General features: G+C 48.3%; 1 protein-coding gene and 1 long non-coding RNA gene across 5 annotated transcripts in view; one reads left to right on the top strand and one right to left on the bottom strand.

The window, feature by feature from the left end:
* Positions 1-5,743: 5,743 nt before the first annotated feature.
* The window catches only part of LOC120986732 (sodium/potassium-transporting ATPase subunit beta-2-like), a 44,582-nt gene continuing 25,313 nt past the window's right edge, over positions 5,744-25,012 (top strand). Inside the window, exons 1-5 of the mRNA XM_040415446.1 lie at positions 5,744-5,879; positions 17,793-17,921; positions 20,040-20,162; positions 20,321-20,526; positions 22,844-22,915. Of these exons, the coding sequence (XP_040271380.1) occupies positions 5,768-5,879; positions 17,793-17,921; positions 20,040-20,162; positions 20,321-20,526; positions 22,844-22,915 (642 nt within the window). The 5' untranslated portion in view covers positions 5,744-5,767. The remainder of the gene's footprint in view (positions 5,880-17,792; positions 17,922-20,039; positions 20,163-20,320; positions 20,527-22,843; positions 22,916-25,012) is intronic.
* LOC120986733 lies at positions 6,566-10,572 on the bottom strand. Of its 4 annotated transcripts, XR_005775768.1 has the most exons (5): positions 10,539-10,572; positions 10,269-10,478; positions 8,793-10,180; positions 8,071-8,340; positions 6,566-7,918 (listed from the first exon to the last, which is right to left on the bottom strand). It is a non-coding gene; the product is annotated as an uncharacterized LOC120986733 (long non-coding RNA). The 4 variants fall into 4 exon arrangements; XR_005775771.1 differs by lacking the exons at positions 10,269-10,478; positions 10,539-10,572 and having other exon boundaries at positions 6,566-7,498; positions 7,559-7,918; positions 8,793-10,254; XR_005775769.1 differs by lacking the exons at positions 10,269-10,478; positions 10,539-10,572 and having other exon boundaries at positions 8,071-8,130; positions 8,161-8,340; positions 8,793-10,254.

The raw sequence follows: 25,012 nt of genomic DNA, 5'->3' as shown, positions 1-25,012 counted from the left end.
GTATCTGGTTCTGCTGGGGCGGTATATTGTGCTGCACTGTGGTATCTGGTTCTGCTGGGGCGGTATATTGTGCTGCACTGTGGTATCTGGTTCTGCTGGAGCAGTATATTGTGCTGCACTGTGGTATCTGGTTCTGCTGGGGCGGTATATTGTGCTGCACTGTGGTATCTGGTTCTGCTGGGGCGGTATATTGTGCTGCACTGTGGTATCTGGTTCTGCTGGGGCAGTATATTGTGCTGCACTGTGGTATCTGGTTCTGCTGGTGCAGTATATTGTGCTGCACTGTGGTATCTGGTTCTGCTGGGGCAGTATATTGTGCTGCACTGTATCTGGTTCTGCTGGGGCAGTATATTGTGCTGCACTGTGGTATCTGGTTCTGCTGGGGCGGTATATTGTGCTGCACTGTGGTATCTGGTTCTGCTGGGGCGGTATATTGTGCTGCACTGTGGTATCTGGTTCTGCTGGGGCGGTATATTGTGCTGCACTGTGGTATCTGGTTCTGCTGGAGCAGTATATTGTGCTGCACTGTGGTATCTGGTTCTGCTGGGGCGGTATATTGTGCTGCACTGTGGTATCTGGTTCTGCTGGGGCGGTATATTGTGCTGCACTGTGGTATCTGGTTCTGCTGGGGCGGTATATTGTGCTGCACTGTGGTATCTGGTTCTGCTGGGGCAGTATATTGTGCTGCACTGTGGTATCTGGTTCTGCTGGGGCGGTATATTGTGCTGCACTGTGGTATCTGGTTCTGCTGGAGCAGTATATTGTGCTGCACTGTGGTATCTGGTTCTGCTGGGGCGGTATATTGTGCTGCACTGTGGTATCTGGTTCTGCTGGGGCGGTATATTGTGCTGCACTGTGGTATCTGGTTCTGCTGGGGCGGTATATTGTGCTGCACTGTGGTATCTGGTTCTGCTGGGGCGGTATATTGTGCTGCACTGTGGTATCTGGTTCTGCTGGGGCGGTATATTGTGCTGCACTGTGGTATCTGGTTCTGCTGGGGCGGTATATTGTGCTGCACTGTGGTATCTGGTTCTGCTGGGGCGGTATATTGTGCTGCACTGTGGTATCTGGTTCTGCTGGGGGGGTATATTGTGCTGCACTGTGGTGTCTGGTTCTGCTGGGGCGGTATATTGTGCTGCACTGTGGTATCTGGTTCTGCTGGGGCGGTATATTGTGCTGCACTGTGGTATCTGGTTCTGCTGGGGCGGTATATTGTGCTGCACTGTGGTATCTGGTTCTGCTGGGGCAGTATATTGTGCTGCACTGTGGTATCTGGTTCTGCTGGGGCAGTATATTGTGCTGCACTGTGGTATCTGGTTCTGCTGGGGCGGTATATTGTGCTGCACTGTGGTATCTGGTTCTGCTGGGGCAGTATATTGTGCTGCACTGTGGTATCTGGTTCTGCTGGGGCGGTATATTGTGCTGCACTGTGATATCTGGTTCTGCTGGGGCAGTATATTGTGCTGCACTGTGGTATCTGGTTCTGCTGGGGCGGTATATTGTGCTGCACTGTGGTATCTGGTTCTGCTGGGGCGGTATATTGTGCTGTACTGTGGTATCTGGTTCTGCTGGGGCGGTATATTGTGCTGCACTGTGGTATCTGGTTCTGCTGGGGCGGTATATTGTGCTGCACTGTGGTATCTGGTTCTGCTGGGGCAGTATATTGTGCTGCACTGTGGTATCTGGTTCTGCTGGGGCAGTATATTGTGCTGCACTGTGGTATCTGGTTCTGCTGGGGCAGTATATTGTGCTGCTCTGTGGTATCTGGTTCTGCTGGGGCGGTATATATTGTGCTGCACTGTGGTATCTGGTTCTGCTGGGGCAGTATATTGTGCTGCACTGTGGTATCTGGTTCTGCTGGGGCGGTATATATTGTGCTGCACTGTGGTATCTGGTTCTGATGGGGCGGTATATTGTGCTGCACTGTGGTATCTGGTTCTGCTGGGGCAGTATATTGTGCTGCACTGTGGTATCTGGTTCTGCTGGGGCAGTATATTGTGCTGCACTGTGGTATCTGGTTCTGCTGGGGCAGTATATTGTGCTGCACTGTGGTATCTGGTTCTGCTGGGGCAGTATATTGTGCTGCTCTGTGGTATCTGGTTCTGCTGGGGGGGTATATTGTGCTGCACTGTGGTATCTGGTTCTGCTGGGGCGGTATATTGTGCTGCACTGTGGTATCTGGTTCTGCTGGGGCAGTATATTGTGCTGCACTGTGGTATCTGGTTCTGCTGGAGCGGTATATTGTGCTGCACTGTAGTATCTGGTTCTGCTGGGGCGGTATATTGTGCTGCACTGTGGTATCTGGTTCTGCTGGGGCAGTATATTGTGCTGCACTGTGGTGTCTGGTTCTGCTGGGGCAGTATATTGTGCTGCACTGTGGTATCTGGTTCTGCTGGGGCAGTATATTGTGCTGCACTGTGGTATCTGGTTCTGCTGGGGCAGTATATTGTGCTGCACTGTGGTATCTGGTTCTGCTGGGGCGGTATATTGTGCTGCACTGTAGTATCTGGTTCTGCTGGGGCGGTATATTGTGCTGCACTGTGGTATCTGGTTCTGCTGGGGCAGTATATTGTGCTGCACTGTGGTGTCTGGTTCTGCTGGGGCAGTATATTGTGCTGCACTGTGGTATCTGGTTCTGCTGGGGCGGTATATTGTGCTGCACTGTGGTATCTGGTTCTGCTGGGGCGGTATATTGTGCTGCACTGTGGTATCTGGTTCTGCTGGGGCAGTATATTGTGCTGCACTGTGGTATCTGGTACTGCTGGGGCGGTATATTGTGCTGCACTGTGGTATCTGGTTCTGCTGGGGCAGTATATTGTGCTGCACTGTGGTATCTGGTTCTGCTGGGGCAGTATATTGTGCTGCACTGTGGTATCTGGTTCTGCTGGGGCGGTATATTGTGCTGCACTGTGGTATCTGGTTCTGCTGGGGCGGTATATTGTGCTGCACTGTGGTATCTGGTTCTGCTGGGGCAGTATATTGTGCTGCACTGTGGTATCTGGTTCTGCTGGGGCAGTATATTGTGCTGCACTGTGGTATCTGGTTCTGCTGGGGCAGTATATTGTGCTGCTCTGTGGTATCTGGTTCTGCTGGGGCAGTATATTGTGCTGCACTGTGGTATCTGGTTCTGCTGGGGCAGTATATTGTGCTGCACTGTGGTATCTGGTTCTGCTGGGGCGGTATATTGTGCTGCACTGTGGTATCTGGTTCTGCTGGGGCGGTATATTGTGCTGCACTGTGGTATCTGGTTCTGCTGGGGCAGTATATTGTGCTGCACTGTGGTATCTGGTTCTGCTGGGGCGGTATATTGTGCTGCACTGTGGTATCTGGTTCTGCTGGGGCAGTATATTGTGCTGCACTGTGGTATCTGGTTCTGCTGGGGCAGTATATTGTGCTGCACTGTGGTATCTGGTTCTGCTGGGGCAGTATATTGTGCTGCTCTGTGGTATCTGGTTCTGCTGGGGCGGTATATATTGTGCTGCACTGTGGTATCTGGTTCTGCTGGGGCGGTATATTGTGCTGCACTGTGGTGGTGAGTGTTGGGCCCCGGATTCCTCCCGAGGGAGGGCCCTTGGGAATCTTCTCTGATGCCGGGGCCCCATCTTGTCTTCCTGGTTGAGTCCAGTGGATGAGAAGAAGTGTCAGCTCCTGGGCCCGGGGAGGGATGTGGCTGAACGTCTGTGATAGGAATCAGGTCAGGTATTTTAATAAGGACGTGAAGAGCGAAGGACAGAAAGATCCAGTCTGTACCTGACGGCTCCAGAAGTGGCCCAGCAGGTTCCGGGAGCGAGAGGGCCACGCCCGGACACTCTGCACACAATGTCCCCCCACCCCGGGACAGAAACTACAACCCCCGAACATGTGCCCTCAGAGAACCACACAGTACTACTGCCCCCATCATTCACTCCTGAAGCCCTGCCTCAGATGTGTGATACTGTCGGCTGAGCTGTGTATCTAATCCTATCCTGTGTGATACTGTCTGCTGAGCTGCTGTATCTAATCCTATCCTGTGTGATACTGTCTGCTGAGCCGTGTATCTAATCCTCTCCTGTGTGATACTGTCTGCTGAGCCGTGTATCTAATCCTCTCCTGTGTGATACTGTCTGCTGAGCCGTGTATCTAATCCTATCCTGTGTGATACTGTCTGCTGAGCTGTGTATCTAATCCTATCCTGTGTGATACAGTCTGCTGAGCTGTGTATCTAATCCTATCCTGTGTGATAGTCTGCTGAGCTGTGTATCTAATCCTATCCTGTGTGATACTGTCTGCTGAGCTGTGTATCTAATCCTATCCTGTGTGATACAGTCTGCTGAGCTGTGTATCTAATCCTATCCTGTGTGATACAGTCTGCTGAGCTGTGTATCTAATCCTATCCTGTGTGATACAGTCTGCTGAGCTGTGTATCTAATCCTATCCTGTGTGATACTGTCTGCTGAGCTGTGTATCTAATCCTATCCTGTGTGATACTGTCTGCTGAGCTGTGTATCTAATCCTATCCTGTGTGATACTGTCTGCTGAGCCGTATATCTAATCCTATCCTGTGTGATACTGTCTGCTGAGCTGTGTATCTAATCCTATCCTGTGTGATACTGTCTGCTGAGCTGTGTATCTAATCCTATCCTGTGCGATACAGTCTGCTGAGCTGTGTATCTAATCCTGTCCTGTGTGATACAGTCTGCTGAGCTGTGTATCTAATCCTGTCCTGTGTGATACAGTCTGCTGAGCTGTGTATCTAATCGTGATCGCCTCACTTGGCCTCATTGGTGGTGCACCCCTGGCTGAGCCATGTATCTAATCCAATCCTGTGTGATACAGTCTGCTTCCTCCTTGGTGGTGCACCCCTGGCTGAGCCATGTATCTAATCCTGTCCTGTGTGATACTGCCTGCTGAGCCATGTATCTAATTGTGATCGCCTCACTTGGCCTCCTTGGTGGTGCACCCCTGGCTGAGCCATGTATCTAATCCTGTCCTGTGTGATACAGTCTGCTGAGCTGTGTATCTAATCGTGATCGCCTCACTTGGCCTCCTTAGTGGTGCACCCCTGGCTGAGCCATGTATCTATTCCGGTCAGGTGTGATACAGTCTTCTGAGCTGTGTATCTAATCGTGATCGCCTCACTTGGCCTCCTTGGTGGTGCACCCCTGGCTGAGCCATGTATCTAATCCTGTCCTGTGTGATACAGTCTTCTGAGCTGTGTATCTAATCGTGATCGCCTCACTTGGCCTCCTTGGTGGTGCACCCCTGGCTGAGCCATGTATCTAATCCTGTCCTGTGTGATACTGCCTGCTGAGCCATGTATCTAATCGTGATCGCCTCACTTGGCCTCCTTGGTGGTGCACCCCTGGCTGAGCCATGTATCTATTCCGGTCAGGTGTGATACAGTCTTCTGAGCTGTGTATCTAATCGTGATCGCCTCACTTGGCCTCCTTGGTGGTGCACCCCTGGCTGAGCCATGTATCTATTCCGGTCAGGTGTGATACAGTCTTCTGAGCCATGTATCTAATCGTGATCGCCTCACTTGGCCTCCTTGGTGGTGCACCCCTGGCTGAGCCATGTATCTATTCCGGTCAGGTGTGATGCCGCCCAGTTCCAGTTTCTAGGAATGCTGCATAGTTCAGACCTTGCTACTTTGTTACAATGCGGGTCAATGCTGATTGGTGGAGGGAGCTGATTATTATTCATGAGGGAGGATTCTGTAAGGAGATAAATATGCTGCTGCTCCAGATCTGGGGATTAGTCACCTGCTGGAGATTAGAGGATCAGCACCATGGCTGCCCTCGCACAGAAGAAGAGCTGTAGCCAAATGACGGAAGAATTCAAGGAATTTATGTGGAACCCAAGGACACGGGAATTTATGGGTCGGACAGGAAGCAGCTGGGGTAAGGAAACACCGGGGAGAGGAGATGCTTGGGAGAGGAGATGCTTGGGAGAGGAGATGCTTGGGAGAGGAGATGCTTGGGAGAGGAGATGCTGGGGAGAGGAGATGCTGGGGAGAGGAGATGCTGGGGAGAGGAGATGCTGGGGAGAGGAGATGCTGGGGAGAGGAGATGCTGGGGAGAGGAGATGCTGGGGAGAGGAGATGCTGGGGAGAGGAGATGCTGGGGAGAGGAGATGCTGGGGAGAGGAGATGCTGGGGAGAGGAGATGCTGGGGAGAGGAGATGCTGGGGAGAGGAGATGCTGGGGAGAGGAGATGCTGGGGAGAGGAGGGGAGAGAAGATGCTATGGAGAGGAGATGCTGGGAAGGAGATCCTGAAAAGAGGACATGTTGGAGAGAGGAGATTTTGAAGAGAGGAGATACTAAGAAGAGGAGATGCTGGGAAAGGAGTTGTTGGGGAGAGAAGATCCTGAAGAGAGGATATGCTAGGACGATGACATGCTGGGCAGTGGAGATCTTGAAGAGACTAGATACTGGGGAAACAAGGTACTGGGGAGAGGAGATCTTGCAGAGAGGAGATATTATAGAAAGGAGATACTAGGGAGAGGAGATAATGGGGAGAAGATATGCTGGAGAGAGGATATCCTGTAAAGATGAGATGCTGGGAAGGTGATATTCTGTACAGAGGAGATCTTGAAGAGTGGAGATATTAGGGAAAGTAGATACTAGGGAGAGGAGATACTGGGGAGAAAAGACACTGGAAAGAGGATATGCTGGGGAGAGGAGATCATGAAAAGGGGGGATCTTGAAGAGAGGAGATACTGGGGAGAGAAGATCCCGAAGAGAGGAGATGTGGAGCAAGGAGATTCTGGGGAGGGGGGATACTGGGGACAGAGATACTTCTCTATATACCCATCATTCCTGCACCTTACCTCTCTATACCCATCATTCCTGCACCTTACCTCTCTATACCCATCATTCCTGCACCTCACCTCTCTATACCCATCATTCCTGTATATTACCTCTCTATACCCATCATTCCTGCACCTTACCTCTCTATACCCATCATTCCTGCACCTTACCTCTCTATACCCATCATTCCTGCACCTCACCTCTCTATACCCATCATTCCTGCACCTTACCTCTCTATACCCATCATTCCTGCACCTTACCTCTCTATACCCATCATTCCTGCACCTTACCTCTCTATACCCATCATTCCTGTATATTACCTCTCTATACCCATCATTCCTGTACCTTACCTCTCTATACCCATCATTCCTGCACCTTACCTCTCTATACCCATCATTCCTGCACCTTACCTCTCTATACCCATCATTCCTGCACCTTACCTCTCTATACCCATCATTCCTGCACCTTACCTCTCTATACCCATCATTCCTGCACCTCACCTCTCTATACCCATCATTCCTGCACCTTACCTCTCTATAACCATCATTCCTGCACCTTACCTCTCTATACCCATCATTCCTGCACCTTACCTCTCTATACCCATCATTCCTGCACCTCACCTCTCTATACCCATCATTCCTGCACCTTACCTCTCTATACCCATCATTCCTGCACCTTACCTCTCTATACCCATCATTCCTGCACCTTACCTCTCTATACCCATCATTCCTGTATATTACCTCTCTATACCCATCATTCCTGTACCTTACCTCTCTATACCCATCATTCCTGCACCTTACCTCTCTATACCCATCATTCCTGCACCTTACCTCTCTATACCCATCATTCCTGCACCTTACCTCTCTATACCCATCATTCCTGCACCTTACCTCTCTATACCCATCATTCCTGCACCTCACCTCTCTATACCCATCATTCCTGCACCTTACCTCTCTATAACCATCATTCCTGCACCTTACCTCTCTATACCCATCATTCCTGCACCTTACCTCTCTATACCCATCATTCCTGCACCTTACCTCTCTATACCCATCATTCCTGCACCTTACCTCTCTATACCCATCATTCCTGCACCTCACCTCTCTATACCCATCATTCCTGCACCTTACCTCTCTATAACCATCATTCCTGCACCTTACCTCTCTATACCCATCATTCCTGCACCTTACCTCTCTATACCCATCATTCCTGTACCTTGCCTCTCTATACCCATCATTCCTGTATGTTACTTCTCTATATACCCATCATTCCTGCACCTTACCTCTCTATACCCATCATTCCTGCACCTTACCTCTCTATACCCATCATTCCTGTATATTACCTCTCTATACCCATCATTCCTGTACCTTACCTCTCTATACCCATCATTCCTGCACCTTACCTCTCTATACCCATCATTCCTGCACCTTACCTCTCTATACCCATCATTCCCGCACCTTACCTCTCTATACCCATCATTCCTGCACCTTACCTCTCTATACCCATCATTCCTGCACCTCACCTCTCTATACCCATCATTCCTGCACCTTACCTCTCTATAACCATCATTCCTGCACCTTACCTCTCTATACCCATCATTCCTGCACCTTACCTCTCTATACCCATCATTCCTGCACCTTACCTCTCTATACCCATCATTCCTGCACCTTACCTCTCTATACCCATCATTCCTGTACCTTACCTCTCTATACCCATCATTCCTGCACCTTACCTCTCTATACCCATCATTCCTGCACCTTACCTCTCTATACCCATCATTCCTGCACCTTACCTCTCTATACCCATCATTCCTGCACCTTACCTCTCTATACCCATCATTCCTGCACCTCACCTCTCTATACCCATCATTCCTGTATATTACCTCTCTATACCCATCATTCCTGTACCTTGCCTCTCTATACCCATCATTCCTGCACCTTACCTCTCTATACCCATCATTCCTGTATGTTACTTCTCTATATACCCATCATTCCTGCACCTTACCTCTCTATACCCATCATTCCTGCACCTTACCTCTCTATACCCATCATTCCTGCACCTTACCTCTCTATACCCATCATTCCTGTATGTTACTTCTCTATATACCCATCATTCCTGCACCTTACCTCTCTATACCCATCATTCCTGCACCTTACCTCTCTATACCCATCATTCCCGCACCTTACCTCTCTATACCCATCATTCCTGCACCTTACCTCTCTATACCCATCATTCCTGCACCTTACCTCTCTATACCCATCATTCCTGCACCTTACCTCTCTATACCCATCATTCCTGCACCTTACCTCTCTATACCCATCATTCCTGCACCTTACCTCTCTATACCCATCATTCCTGCACCTTACCTCTCTATACCCATCATTCCTGCACCTTACCTCTCTATACCCATCATTCCTGCACCTTACCTCTCTATACCCATCATTCCTGCACCTTACCTCTCTATACCCATCATTCCTGCACCTTACCTCTCTATACCCATCATTCCTGCACCTTACCTCTCTATACCCATCATTCCTGTACCTTACCTCTCTATACCCATCATTCCTGTACCTTGCCTCTCTATACCCATCATTCCTGCACCTTACCTCTCTATACCCATCATTCCTGTATGTTACTTCTCTATATACCCATCATTCCTGCACCTTACCTCTCTATACCCATCATTCCTGCACCTTACCTCTCTATACCCATCATTCCTGCACCTTACCTCTCTATACCCATCATTCCTGCACCTTACCTCTCTATACCCATCATTCCTGTATGTTACTTCTCTATATACCCATCATTCCTGCACCTTACCTCTCTATACCCATCATTCCTGCACCTTACCTCTCTATACCCATCATTCCCGCACCTTACCTCTCTATACCCATCATTCCTGCACCTTACCTCTCTATACCCATCATTCCTGCACCTTACCTCTCTATACCCATCATTCCTGCACCTTACCTCTCTATACCCATCATTCCTGCACCTTACCTCTCTATACCCATCATTCCTGCACCTTACCTCTCTATACCCATCATTCCTGCACCTTACCTCTCTATACCCATCATTCCTGCACCTTACCTCTCTATACCCATCATTCCTGCACCTTACCTCTCTATACCCATCATTCCTGCACCTTACCTCTCTATACCCATCATTCCTGCACCTTACCTCTCTATACCCATCATTCCTGCACCTCACCTCTCTATACCCATCATTCCTGCACCTTACCTCTCTATACCCATCATTCCTGCACCTTACCTCTCTATACCCATCATTCCTGCACCTTACCTCTCTATTCCCATCATTCCTGCACCTTACCTCTCTATACCCATCATTCCTGTACCTCACCTCTCTATACCCATCATTCCTGCACCTTACCTCTCTATACCCATCATTCCTGCACCTTACCTCTCTATACCCATCATTCCTGCACCTTACTTCTCTATACCCATCATTCCTGTACCTCACCTCTCTATACCCATCATTCCTGCACCTTACCTCTCTATACCCATCATTCCTGCACCTTACCTCTCTATACCCATCATTCCTGCACCTTACCTCTCTATACCCATCATTCCTGCACCTTACCTCTCTATACCCATCATTCCTGCACCTTACCTCTCTATACCCATCATTCCCGCACCTTACCTCTCTATACCCATCATTCCTGCACCTTACCTCTCTATATCCATCATTCCTGTATATTACCTCTCTATACCCATCATTCCTGTACCTTACCTCTCTATACCCATCATTCCTGCACCTTACCTCTCTATACCCATCATTCCTGTATATTACCTCTCTATACCCATCATTCCTGTATGTTACTTCTCTATATACCCATCATTCCTGTACCTTACCTCTCTATACCCATCATTCCTGTATATTACTTCTCTATACCCATCATTCCTGCACCTTACCTCTCTATATCCATCATTCCTGTACCTTACCTCTCTATACCCATCATTCCTGCACCTTACCTCTCTATACCCATCATTCCTGTATGTTACTTCTCTATATACCCATCATTCCTGCACCTTACCTCTCTATACCCATCATTCCTGTACCTTACCTCTCTATACCCATCATTCCTGTACCTTACCTCTCTATACCCATCATTCCTGTATATTACCTCTCTATACCCATCATTCCTGTATGTTACTTCTCTATATACCCATCATTCCTGCACCTTACCTCTCTATACCCATCATTCCTGTACCTTACCTCTCTATACCCATCATTCCTGCACCTTACTTCTCTATACCCATCATTCCTGCACCTTACTTCTCTATATACCCATTAGAGATGAGCGAATCGAAGCTGATGAAATAGAATTTTATATGAATTTCAGGAAAAATTAGATTCGCACCGAATCTGAATTTCCTCATGCTTCGTGGTAACGAATCACATTTTTGCCTAAAATGGCTGCTGCACGTGTGAGGACATGGAGCAAGGAATTTTGGGAAGGCGGGATCATCCATAATGCAATGCATGCAGCCAATCAGCAGCAGGCCAGCCCTGTGATGTCACAGCCCTATAAACAGCGGCAGCCATCTTGGATTCTGCCATTTCCCAGCGTACTTAGTGCAGGGAGAGACGTCAGCAGGCGCTAGGGACAGTGCGAGGGAAGAGCTGAAAACTTTTATTTTGCTGAATAGAAGTTCAGGGAAAGGACAGGGAGGAATCAGTCCACAGCATTTCTGTAGAACTGGGTTCAGTCGGGGAGGTCACAGCCTGGGGAACAGGAACAATCCTATTACACCTTGCTGCACTGACTGCGCATCCACATTGCCAGTATACAGCTCCGTAATTCCAGTAAACCCCTCTTATTAGGGTGTACTTTCTGTGTGATACCGGCATTAACAGGGTTACTACAGGGAGATATTTCTACATCTTATTTGCCCTTGTGCGGTGCAGTTATATGTTCTACAGCAGTTTTTGGCTTGTATTAGTGGGAAAAAAGGGCTTATTAGCCGCTGTGTGGTTAAGTGTGAAAATTACAGACTTTTTGTCGTGTGTTAGTGGAAAAAGAAAAATTATATTTGCCGTTCAGCGGTGCAGTTATCTGTTGTAAAGACTTTTTTTGGGCTTGTATTAGTGGGAAAAAAGGGGGTGGTGAAGTGCGAAAATGTCAGCCCTTTTTGTTGTGTATTTCTGACAAAAGTAAAATATATTTGCCGTTCAGCGGTGCAGCTATATGTTCTAAAGCCTTTTGTGGTGTGTATTGGCAAAAAATATATATATTTGCCGTTCAGCGGTGCAGTTATATGTTATAAAGCCTTTTGTGGTGTCTATTAGTGGAAAAAAATAAGGGCCTGTTTGCCATTCAGCAGTGAAGTTATATGTTCTAAAGTCCTTTGTGGCGTGTATTAGTGGAAAAGAAAAATATATTAGCTGTTCAGCGGTGCAGTTATATGTTCTAAAGCTCTTGTGGTGTGTATAAGTGGAAAGAAGGGCTTATTATCCGTTGTGTTGTGAGAAAATTACAGACTTTTTTGGGGTGGTTTAATTTCCTATTTATTGATTTGATGTAACAGTATGTCGGGCAGAGAAGTGCCCGGCCCTGCACAGGGGAGGGGCAGAGGCCTCAATGTTTCTGGCGCAGGCAGAGGTCGCAGCAGAGTAAGGGGCAGTGGCAGCAGGGGTCGCAGCGAGAGGCCTGAGCTCCCGGTGTCAGCTAGCGGTCGTGTCTTGACCAGCAACCCAGCGGTTCTTGAATGGTTGACTCGGTCATCCACTTCGTCCCAAGTGACATCAGACACCCCCGACCAAGAGTCGGTGGGTTCGTCAGACACAACCCTTAGTTGGCATGGCCCGGGAGCAGGCCCTGTGCCCTCACCTGTCCTCAACCTGCCTCTGTCCTTTTCTGTTCCCTCAGCCAGAGAAGTATTATATGCTGTGGGATCAGCTCCACTATACAGTGAGGATGAGCTACTAGAGGACAGTCAGCAGCTCCTGGGCAGCCAAGATGTGGAGGAGACTTTCTCCGCTAGGCGGGCAAGTAGTGATGAGGAGAGTGGTGTGGGAGGTAGTGTTGTGAGCGGTGAGGCTCCTGACCCAGAGACCGTTGAGGAGGACATCGGTGACGTGCAGACACTACTTGATGATGATGATGATGATGTAGCTGATAGCACGGGAGCCTGGTGACGAAGGGGCTTCATCATCATCGGGAGAAGAGGGTGGCAGCTTGCCCATAAGGCAGCAGCGGAGCCAGCAAGTCGCTAGCATGGGCGGGTGGCAGAAGGGTGGCAGCAGTGGGAGGTCAGGAGCCAAGGGTACAAAACACAGAAGACATGCAAGTATTCCATCCACGTGTCATCTCTGTTTTGGATCCACTCCTGTTTTTTTTGGCATTACTAATACTGATGGATTACTGACCAAATGCTGACCGAGTGAAGGCGGACGCTCCACAGACAGGATCCGTTTTTTGGGGGATATTGTTCCGACGGATCAGAGGAAGGGCAAAATAATCAGTGACGTCACCACAACCTTACTGCTGACCCCCTCTCCACTCTGTCGGGGGCTCTACTTGTATAAGGGGTTAATAGAACAGGTTCTGTAGGGTGGTTCTATGTGGAATCAGCTGACGGTGCTGTAAGAGGAGTGCGCTTCTTCTTGGCGCTAACATCGACCTGTAAGGCTGAGTTCACACTGGAGTTATTTGGTCAGTTTTGGCCCCGTGACTGCCCCAATAAGTGAGGTGTGCAGTGATTGTAAGAGCGACGCCTGTCATCTGCATGTCATACGGACTCACAGTATTATCTCACTACCACAGCAGACTCCCTATGTGTGTTACTGCAAGGCACAGTGTTCTACACCGCTGTACAGGCACAGTGCTCTACACCGCTATACAGGCACAGTGTTCTACACCACTATACAGGCACAGTGTTCTACACCGCTATACAGGCACAGTGTTCTACACCGCTATACAGGCACAGTGTTCTACACCGCTATACAGGCACAGTGTTCTACACCGCTATACAGGCACCGTGTTCTACACCACTATACAGGCACAGTGTTCTACACCACTATACAGGCACAGTGTTCTACACCGCTATACAGGCACAGTGTTCTACACCACTATACAGGCACAGTGTTCTACACCGCTATACAGGCACAGTGTTCTACACCACTATACAGGCACAGTGTTCTACACCACTATACAGGCACAGTGTTCTACACCGCTATACAGGCACAGTGTTCTACACCGCTATACAGGCACAGTGCTCTACACCCCTATACAGGCACAGTGTTCTACACCGCTATACGGGCACAGTGTTCTACACCGCTATACAGGCACAGTGTTCTACACCACTATACAGGCACAGTGTTCTACACCCCCTATACAGGCACAGTGTTCTACACCACTATACAGGCACCGTGTTCTACACCACTATACAGGCACAGTGTTCTACACCGCTATACAGGCACAGTGTTCTACACCACTATACAGGCCCAGTGTTCTACACCACTATACAGGCACAGTGTTCTACACCACTATACAGGCACAGTGTTCTACACCGCTATACAGGCACAGTGCTCTACACCGCTATACAGGCACAGTGTTCTACACCGCTATACAGGCACAGTGTTCTACACCGCTATACAGGCACAGTGTTCTACACCGCTATACAGGCACAATGTTCTACACCGCTATACAGGCACAGTGTTCTACACCACTATACAGGCACAGTGTTCTACACCGCTATACAGGCACAGTGTTCTACACCACTATACAGGCACAGTGTTCTACACCGCTATACAGGCACAGTGTTCTACACCGCTATACAGGCACAGTGTTCTACACCACTATACAGGCACAGTGTTCTACACCGCTATACAGGCACAGTGTTCTACACCACTATACAGGCACAGTGTTCTACACCGCTATACAGGCACAGTGTTCTACACCGCTATACAGGCACAGTGTTCTACACCACTATACAGGCACAGTGTACTACACCACTATACAGGCACAGTGTTCTACACCGCTATACAGGCACAGTGTTCTACACCGCTATACAGGCACAGTGTTCTACACCACTATACAGGCACAGTGTTCTACACCACTATACAGGCACAGTGTTCTACACCCCCTATACAGGCACAGTGTTCTACACCGCTATACAGGCACAGTGTTCTACACCACTATACAGGCACAGTGTTCTACACCTCTATACAGGCACAGTGCTCTACACCACTATACAGGCACAGTGTTCTACACCACTATACAGGCACAGTGTTCTACACCGCTATACAGGCACAGTGTTCTACACCGCTATACAGGCACAGTGTTCTACACCGCTATACAGGCACAGTGTTCTACACCACTATACAGGCACAGTGTTCTACACCGCTATACAGGCACAGTGTTCTACACCGCTATACAGGCACAGTGTTCTACACCGCTATACGGGCACAGTGTTCTACACCGCTATACAGGCACAGTGTTCTACACCACTATACAGGCACAGTGTTCTACACCCCCTATACAGGCACAGTGTTCTACACCCCCTATACAGGCACAGTGTTCTACACCACTATACAGGCACCGTGTTCTACACCTCTATACAGGCACAGTGCTCTACACCACTATACAGGCACAGTGTTCTACACCACTATACAGGCACAGTGTTCTACACCACTATACAGGCACAGTGTTCTACACCGCTATACAGGCACAGTGTTCTACACCCCTATACAGGCAGTGTTCTACACCGCTATACAGGCACAGTGTTCTACACCGCTATACAGGCACAGTGTTCTACACCGCTATACAGGCACAGTGTTCTACACCGCTATACAGGCACAGTGCTCTACACCCCTATACAGGCACAGTGTTCTACACCACTATACAGGCACAGTGTTCTACACCACTATACAGGCACAGTGTTCTACACCACTATACAGGCACAGTGTTCTACACCACTATACAGGCACAGTGTTCTACACCGCTATACAGGCACAGTGTTCTACACCACTATACAGGCACAGTGCTCTACACCCCTATACAGGCACAGTGTTCTACACCACTATACAGCACAGTGTTCTACACCACTATACAGGCACAGTGCTCTACACCCCTATACAGGCACAGTGTTCTACACCACTATACAGCACAGTGTTCTACACCGCTATACAGGCACAGTGTTCTACACCACTATACAGGCACAGTGTTCTACACCACTATACAGGCACAGTGCTCTACACCGCTATACAGGCACAGTGTTCTACACCACTATACAGGCACAGTGTTCTACACCACTATACAGGCACAGTGCTCTACACCGCTATACAGGCACAGTGTTCTACACCCCTATACACGCTCTCTGCAGCCAGGAAATAGATGTTTTTTAACGCGATTCGCTGGGTATAGACGGGTAAGGTGCAGGAATGATGGGTATAGAGAGGTAAGGTGCAGGAATGATGGGTATAGAGAGGTAAGGTGCAAGAATGATGGGTATAGAGAGGTAAGGTGCAGGAATGATGGGTATAGAGAGGTGAGGTGCAGGAATGATGGGTATAGAGAGGTAAGGTGCAGGAATGATGGGTATAGAGAGGTAAGGTGCAGGAATGATGGGTATAAAGAGGTAAGGTGCAGGAATGATGGGTATAGAGAGGAAAGGTGCAGGAATGATGGGTATAGAGAGGTGAGGTGCAGGAATGATGGGTATAGAGAGGTAAGGTGCAGGAATGATGGGTATAGAGAGGTAAGGTGCAGGAATGATGGGTATAGAGAGGTAAGGTACAGGAATGATGGGTATAGAGAGGTGAGGTGCAGGAATGATGGGTATAGAGAGGTGAGGCGCAGGAATGATGGGTATAGAGAGGTGAGGCGCAGGAATGATGGGTATAGAGAGGTGAGGCGCAGGAATGATGGGTATAGAGAGGTAAGGTGCAGGAATGATGGGTATAGAGAGGTAAGGTGCAGGAATGATGGGTATAGAGAGGTGAGGTGCGGGAATGATGGGTATAGAGAGGTGAGGTGCAGGAATGATGGGTATAGAGAGGTGAGGCGCAGGAATGATGGGTATAGAGAGGTGAGGTGCAGGAATGATGGGTATAGAGAGGTAAGGTGCGGGAATGATGGGTATAGAGAGGTAAGGTGCAGGAATGATGGGTATAGAGAGGTAAGGTGCAGGAATGATGGGTAAGGTACATTAGTTCTATCGTCTATTTCTTTCACTACATGGTTTCTAAGAAGCTGAGTGGAACGTATTGGTAATAAGGAGAATGAATGAAGCCTGGGATTAGAGGGAATGAGGGGATTACATGTGGCAGCAGATGTCTTCATCCATGACTAGCGTTGTCACGCACATGCTCACTGTATTTTTTTCTGATATTATTTGAAGAAACAGTTCTCTCCGCTGTGGGTGGTATTGGGTGTCGGGACACCTGAATCTTTACAGCGAGGTCTGAAGAGTGCAGAACATGAAGTGGATTTACTCTCCACACCTTCTCTGTTCCTGAAGTGTCCTTCATACCTATGTATGAGTGTAGGAGAGACTGAAGGCCTCTCTACGGTTCTGAATATTCTATTAATAATAGAGGCACTGGCCACTGGAGTGGACATCATAGGGGGCATTCTGGAAGGAACTGACCATATCCATTAAATCCTCCTGGAGTGGACATCATAGGGGGCATTCTGGATGGAACTGACCTTATCCATTAAATCCTCCTGGAGTGGACATCTTAGGGGGCATTCTGGATGGAACTGACCATATCCATTAAATCTTCTAGGAGTGGACATCATAGGGGGCATTCTGGATGGAACTGACCATATCCATTAAATCCTCCTGGAGTGGACATCTTAGGGGGCATTCTGGATGGTACTGACCATATCCATTAAATCCTCCTGGAGTGGACATCTTAGGGGGCATTCTGGAGGCTACTTGCCACATCCAGGAAGGGGACGGCAAAGACGGGAGAAATTATTTCACTGCTTCCCTTATATCATGGTTACTAATGTCATTAACCCTTTCTGTCCTGCAGCGCTGATTCTGTTGTTCTACGCGGTGTTTTATGCCTTCCTTACGGCCATCTTCTCACTCAGTATGTGGGTGATGCTACAGACGATAGATGAATATACTCCAAAATATGCCGATCGACTGGCCAATCCAGGTAATTCCCTAATGATTTCATTGAAGAGTCCAGAGGGATAATGTAGGCCACTTTACATGGTCAGTATTTGTATGACAAAACTAAGGGTTCAAGCATGGAAGAGGCACAGATATTTTCATTATATGTTTCTAGGTTCAACTCCTGGTTTTTGTTTACAAAAGACTGAGACAAGCATGCTACTCTGGGTTTCTGGGAAATATGTATGTGTTGTCTGTGGGGTTCTCATTATGGAGAGCACCTACTGTAGTATTCATAGAATACTGTATGTGTGGAGTACTGTACTCCAGGCAATACCCCTCTGGGTTTCTGGGAAGCATGCAGTATACAAATTAGATTTCCTAAGCCTATCTGATGTCAGAAGATGTGCTACTTTTCATATAGTACCCACCCAGAGATTCCCTCAAGGCCTCTCAACTAGAAAAGCTGGTTCTATCTGTTTTTCTCTGAGAAAGGGTTTTTGTCCTAAAAAAGCTAGTTGCAGATGTGAGGCTGGCTTAGCTATTTTCCAAGTTTTGCTGCATAAGTCTGTTTAAAAGGCTGCACTGTGACTGGAAGGATATTCTGTAGTTGAGAAACACTCAGTTCTTTTAATACTTTTGGAAAGAAAACTGAACTGTGCATGTTTTTCAACTGTGGATGTACCTTTAGTTGTCTGAAATGGATTGAAAAATATTCAGTTTTTTAGAAAGTATGAGCAAATCCATCCTACCCTTTAAGAATTCTTTATATTTCCCCAAAAATCTTGGTTTCTAAAAGACCCAAATTTTTGGAGATATATCTCAGACAAACCAGCAATACAACATTCAACTGAAAGTGAGACGAGAAAACTAGAATGCACCATCCAGGACTACACTTCTCTCCCTCAGACATGCGAGCTACCTCTCCTTCCAGCCAACCAGATTGTCTCAAGAGAGAAGTGTTTTGCTTAGCTGACTGGCCTTGAGGGGGGGGGGGGGTACTCTTTGGGATGCTCATTAGTATTAGGAGGACCTGTAAATACGCATGATGAGTACTGTGCGCAAGGGATACTTGGTTTCTAGGAAGAATATATGCAAATTCATATATCTTTATCAGAGAAGATTAGTGTTTTCTTTTTTTAAGTATTTAAATATCTTTCCCAGAAACCCAAAGGGATACAAATTAGCTTGCCTGACCAAACCGAAAAGAGGGGATATCATGTCTAATGTCAGCAAAATTAAGATATGCAAATTTGTATCTATTCTTGTCAAAAAGGGAGAGCAGTGCTGCCTGGTATCATGAATATTTTCTGATCTCCCTAATGATAAAGCGCACCACAAAGAGTACTCCCCAAGGCCAGTAAGCTAAAGCAAATTTCTCTTGAGATGTTCTGTGTCCCCCTTCCCCCCGACCCCCGAACCCAAAAATGTTAAACAGCCTTGTCAAGCAGGGGTCTAAGTCCCGGCATCCCTGGCGACCAGCTGTTTTAGGGTGCTGCTGTGCTCACAAAGCTATGGTGAGGGATTCAGGCTCCTGGGAGCTTTCTAATTACAGGATCATACATTGTATAGTGGCAGTGCTCGGTATTGCAGCTCAGCCCTATTGACGTGAACCGGACTGCAACTAGGCCATGTGACCTAGGCCTCTTCTAACAGCTGATCAGCGGGGGTCCCAGGTATTGCACCCCCACAGATCTGATACTGAGGACCTAGCCTGAGGAGGTCATAAATATCTTTTCCTGGATACACCCTTTAAGTACTGTTATGGTCTTCATTCAACTAAAGCAGCAGATACTTTGCTCACCAAATAGTCAAGACATGAAGGAGGCAAAAACCTTAATGTGGCAGATTTTCTATAAACTGAAATCAGTTCCATTCACCTGAATGGGGTTTGCAGAAATGCATGTGTTTCCCGCCAAAACAACAACATTCTGGTGAATGGAAATTTACTGTCTATAAAGGCACCTTTAAGAGCTTTCTGAGAGATCTGAGGTGCATCCTCCACCCATGAGGTCAATAGTTTCCCTAACCCAAAACCTGCTTGGGGCAGGAAGATTGGCCTGGGTTTCTCCATGCTTCAGCCCTTGTATAGTAGATAGAATTAGAGGAACCATCACACACCTTTCCAAGAACTTATCATTTTTTCTCAAATTTTCACCAGGTCTTATGATTCGCCCCAAGATGGACACCACGGAGGTAGTATATAGTATGACTGAGACCATAAATGGCCCCACGAATGGCACCTGGGGGGATTACGTGAAAAGTCTCAACACTTTGCTTCAAGGTGAGGGGATGTTTTCAATATTTACATAAGGATTACCCATTGTTCTCATAGACATTTGCACCCTCAGCAGCTTTCATCTTCTCGCACCATCTTACTTGAGTATTACACCCCCCTAAAATAGTGGATAATAACAAGGTTCACTTACCTCTCTTGCCCAGATTATAACGAGACCGTGCAGACGGAGAGAGGAGTCAATTGCACCTCTGGACAATACTACCGGCAGGACGACACTGGAGATGTGCGGAATTATCCAAAAAAAGCATGCCAGTTTATTAGAGACGTACTGGGAAGCTGTTCTGGTCTCTCAGATCCTAACTACGGATATTCATCTGGAGCGCCATGTGTGCTCATAAAGATGAACAAGGTGAACCTTCCTTATTTTATTCCATCAAAAATCATGTTTCCAATGAGTTCCTCATCTCACCTGCCTACCAATCCCAAACCCATCACACCTGTCTACATACCTCATCTCACCTGCCTACCAATCCCAAACCCATCACACCTGTCTACATACCTCATCTAACCTGCCTACCAATCCCAAACCCATCACACCTGTCTACATACCTCATCTCACCTGCCTACCAATCCCAAACCCATCACACCTGTCTACATACCTCATCTCACCTGCCTACCAAACCCATCACACCTGTCTACATACCTCATCTCACCTGCCTACCAATCCCAAACCCATCTCGCCTATCTACATACCTCATCTCACCTGCCTACCAATCCCAAACCCATCTCGCCTATCTACATACCTCATCTCACCTGCCTACCAATCCCAAACACATCTCGCCTATCTACATACCTCTTCTCGCCTATCTACATACCTCTTCTCGACTGTCTACATACCTCATCTCGCCTGTCTACAAAACTCATCTCACCTGTCTACATACCTCATCTCACCTGTCCACAAATCCCATCTCACTCAACCACATGTCCCATCTCACCTGTCCACATATCCCATCTTACCAATCCAAACATTTACATGCCCCATCTCGCCTGTCTACATACCTCATCTCACCTGCCCACACTTCCCACCTTACCTGTCCAAACCTCCTCACACGTGTCCACTTGCCTCATCTCACCGGTCCACACATCCCATCTCGCCTGTCTACATACCTCAGCTCACCTGTCCACACATCCCATCTCGCCTGTCTACATACCTCATCTCACCTGTCCACACATCCCATCTCACTCGACCACATGTCCCATCTCAGCTGTCCACATATCCCATTTTACCAATCCAAACATCCCCATTCCTCATCTCGCCTGTCAACACGTCCCATCTCACCAGTCCACAATTCCCATCTCACCGGTTCACAATTCCCATCTCACCGGTCCACAGTTCCCATCACACCGGTCCGCAGTTCCCATCAAGCCGGTCCACAGTTGCCCTCACGCCGGTCCACAGTTGCCCTCATGCCGGTCCACAGTTGCCCTCACGCCGGTCCACAGTTGCCCTCACGCCGGTCCACAGTTGCCCTCACGCCGGTCCACAGTTGCCCTCACGCCGGTCCACAGTTGCCCTCACGCCGGTCCACAGTTGCCCTCACGCCGGTCCACAGTTGCCCTCACGCCGGTCCACAGTTGCCCTCACGCCGGTCCACAGTTGCCCTCACGCCGGTCCACAGTTGCCCTCACGCAGGTCCACAGTTGCCCTCACGCAGGTCCACAGTTGCCCTCACGCAGGTCCACAGTTGCCCTCACGCAGGTCCACAGTTGCCCTCACGCAGGTCCACAGTTGCCCTCACGCAGGTCCACAGTTGCCCTCACGCAGGTCCACAGTTGCCCTCACGCAGGTCCACAGTTGCCCTCACGCAGGTCCACAGTTGCCCTCACGCAGGTCCACAGTTGCCCTCACGCAGGTCCACAGTTGCCCTCACGCAGGTCCACAGTTGCCCTCACGCCGGTCCACAGTTGCCCTCACGCCGGTCCACAGTTGCCCTCACGCCGGTCCACAGTTGCCCTCACGCAGGTCCACAGTTGCCCTCACGCAGGTCCACAGTTGCCCTCACGCAGGTCCACAGTTGCCCTCACGCAGGTCCACGGTTGCCCTCACGCAGGTCCACAGTTGCCCTCACGCAGGTCCACAGTTGCCCTCACGCAGGTCCACAGTTGCCCTCACGCAGGTCCACAGTTGCCCTCACGCAGGTCCACAGTTGCCCTCACGCAGGTCCACAGTTGCCCTCACGCAGGTCCACAGTTGCCCTCACGCAGGTCCACAGTTGCCCTCACGCCGGTCCACAGTTGCCCTCACGCAGGTCCACAGTTGCCCTCACGCAGGTCCACAGTTGCCCTCACGCAGGTCCACAGTTGCCCTCACGCAGGTCCACAGTTGCCCTCACGCAGGTCCACAGTTGCCCTCACGCAGGTCCACAGTTGCCCTCACGCAGGTCCACAGTTGCCCTCACCCAGGTCCACAGTTGCCCTCACCCAGGTCCACAGTTGCCCTCACCCAGGTCCACAGTTGCCCTCACGCAGGTCCACAGTTGCCCTCACCCAGGTCCACAGTTGCCCTCACGCAGGTCCACAGTTGCCCTCACGCAGGTCCACAGTTGCCCTCACCCAGGTCCACAGTTGCCATGTCACCGTTCCTATTTGCCCGGTTCACACTGCCCATCTCTTCTGTCTTCCATTGAATCCTTCTTGGCTTCATTTTGCTGTGTTTCTCTCTGCAGGTGGTAAATTTCTTACCGCAGCCGATTAACAATCTGTCTAAGGATTCTATAACCATCAACTGTACTGGGCAGGTAAGTGTGCAGAGGTCTCAGGTGGGTGGCCACGTCCATGCTCCTCTATCATAAGGCTCAGACTCTCTCTCTTTATTATCATTAGAAGCTAAGAGGTGCGGTAAATGAGACGGTAAGAGGCAGAGCTCATAGAGCACCCTGTATATATATATATATGATCCCAGTCTATATATATATATATTCCCTATAGAATTTCCTTCACTCACCCGCATAGGATTAACCCTGTACACGCCGCCTCTAAGGGCTCCACAAATTCCAGATTAGATCTTCTGCTTCAAATTAACTCTTGGCTAAACCTCCCTGATTATAGACCTACGTGTCCCTTATATAACGGATGCTTCGTGCATCGCGTCTATTGGATAGATATTGTGTCTGTCGCTTATATAATGCACCAGGAGGAGGAGGAGGGAGTGTCAGGTCTGGGCTATTATATAATGTACAGGCCTGTCCGCTTCATGTGACATAATATAATGTATAGGTGACGTGTCCAATCTATGTGACATAATATAATGTATGGGTGACGTGTCCGGTCTGTGTGATATTATATAATGTAAGGGTGACGTGTCCGGTCTGTGTGACATAATATAATGTATAGGTGACGTGTCCGGTCTGTGTGACATAATATAATGTATGGGTGACGTGTCCGGTCTGTGTGATATTATATAATGTATGGGTGACGTGTCCGGTCTGTGTGATATTATATAATGTATGGGTGACGTGTCTGGTCTGTGTGACATAATATAATGTATAGGTGACGTGTCCGGTCTGTGTGATATTATATAATGTATGGGTGATGTGTCCGGTCTCTGTGATATTATATAATGTATGGGTGACGTGTCCGGTCTGTGTGACATAATATAATGTATAGGTGACGTGTCCGGTCTGTGTGACATAATATAATGTATGGGTGACGTGTCCGGTCTGTGTGATATTATATAATGTATGGGTGACGTGTCCGGTCTGTGTGATATTATATAATGTATGGGTGACGTGTCTGGTCTGTGTGACATAATATAATGTATGGGTGACGTGTCCGGTCTGTGTGATATTATATAATGTATGGGTGACGTGTCCGGTCTGTGTGATATTATATAATGTATGGGTGACGTGTCCGGTCTGTGTGATATTATATAATGTATGGGTGATGTGTCCGGTCTCTGTGATATTATATAATGTATGGGTGACGTGTCCGGTCTGTGTGATATTATATAATGTATGGGTGACGTGTCCGGTCTGTGTGATATTATATAATGTATGGGTGACGTGTCTGGTCTGTGTGATATTATATAATGTATGGGTGACGTGTCCGGTCTGTGTGATATTATATAATGTATGGGTGACGTGTCTGGTCTGTGTGATATTATATAATGTATGGGTGACGTGTCCGGTCTGTGTGATATTATATAATGTAAGGGTGACGTGTCCGGTCTGTGTGACATAATATAATGTATAGGTGACGTGTCCGGTCTGTGTGACATAATATAATGTATGGGTGACGTGTCCGGTCTGTGTGATATTATATAATGTATGGGTGACGTGTCCGGTCTGTGTGATATTATATAATGTATGGGTGACGTGTCTGGTCTGTGTGACATAATATAATGTATAGGTGACGTGTCCGGTCTGTGTGATATTATATAATGTATGGGTGATGTGTCCGGTCTCTGTGATATTATATAATGTATGGGTGACGTCTCCGGTCTGTGTGATATTATATAATGTATGGGTGACGTGTCCGGTCTGTGTGATATTATATAATGTATGGGTGACGTGTCTGGTCTGTGTGATATTATATAATGTATGGGTGACGTGTCCGGTCTGTGTGACATAATATAATGTATAGGTGACGTGTCCGGTCTGTGTGATATTATATAATGTATGGGTGACGTGTCCGGTCTCTGTGATATTATATAATATATAGGTGATGTGTCCGGTCTGCGTCAGTCCTCCTTACACACATACTATAGGGGCACTATAGACGCTGTACTGTAGGTGTATATTATATAATATATAGGTGATGTGTCCGGTCTGTGTCAGTCCTCCTTACACACATACTATAGGGGCACTATAGACGCTGTACGGTAGGTGTATATTATA

Source organism: Bufo bufo, chromosome 1, assembly GCF_905171765.1.
Source record: "Bufo bufo chromosome 1, aBufBuf1.1, whole genome shotgun sequence".
In the NCBI taxonomy this organism is placed as follows: Eukaryota; Metazoa; Chordata; class Amphibia; order Anura; family Bufonidae; genus Bufo; species Bufo bufo.
Note: the sequence above shows the minus strand (reverse complement) of the source record. Positions and strands in the feature narration are given on the sequence as shown.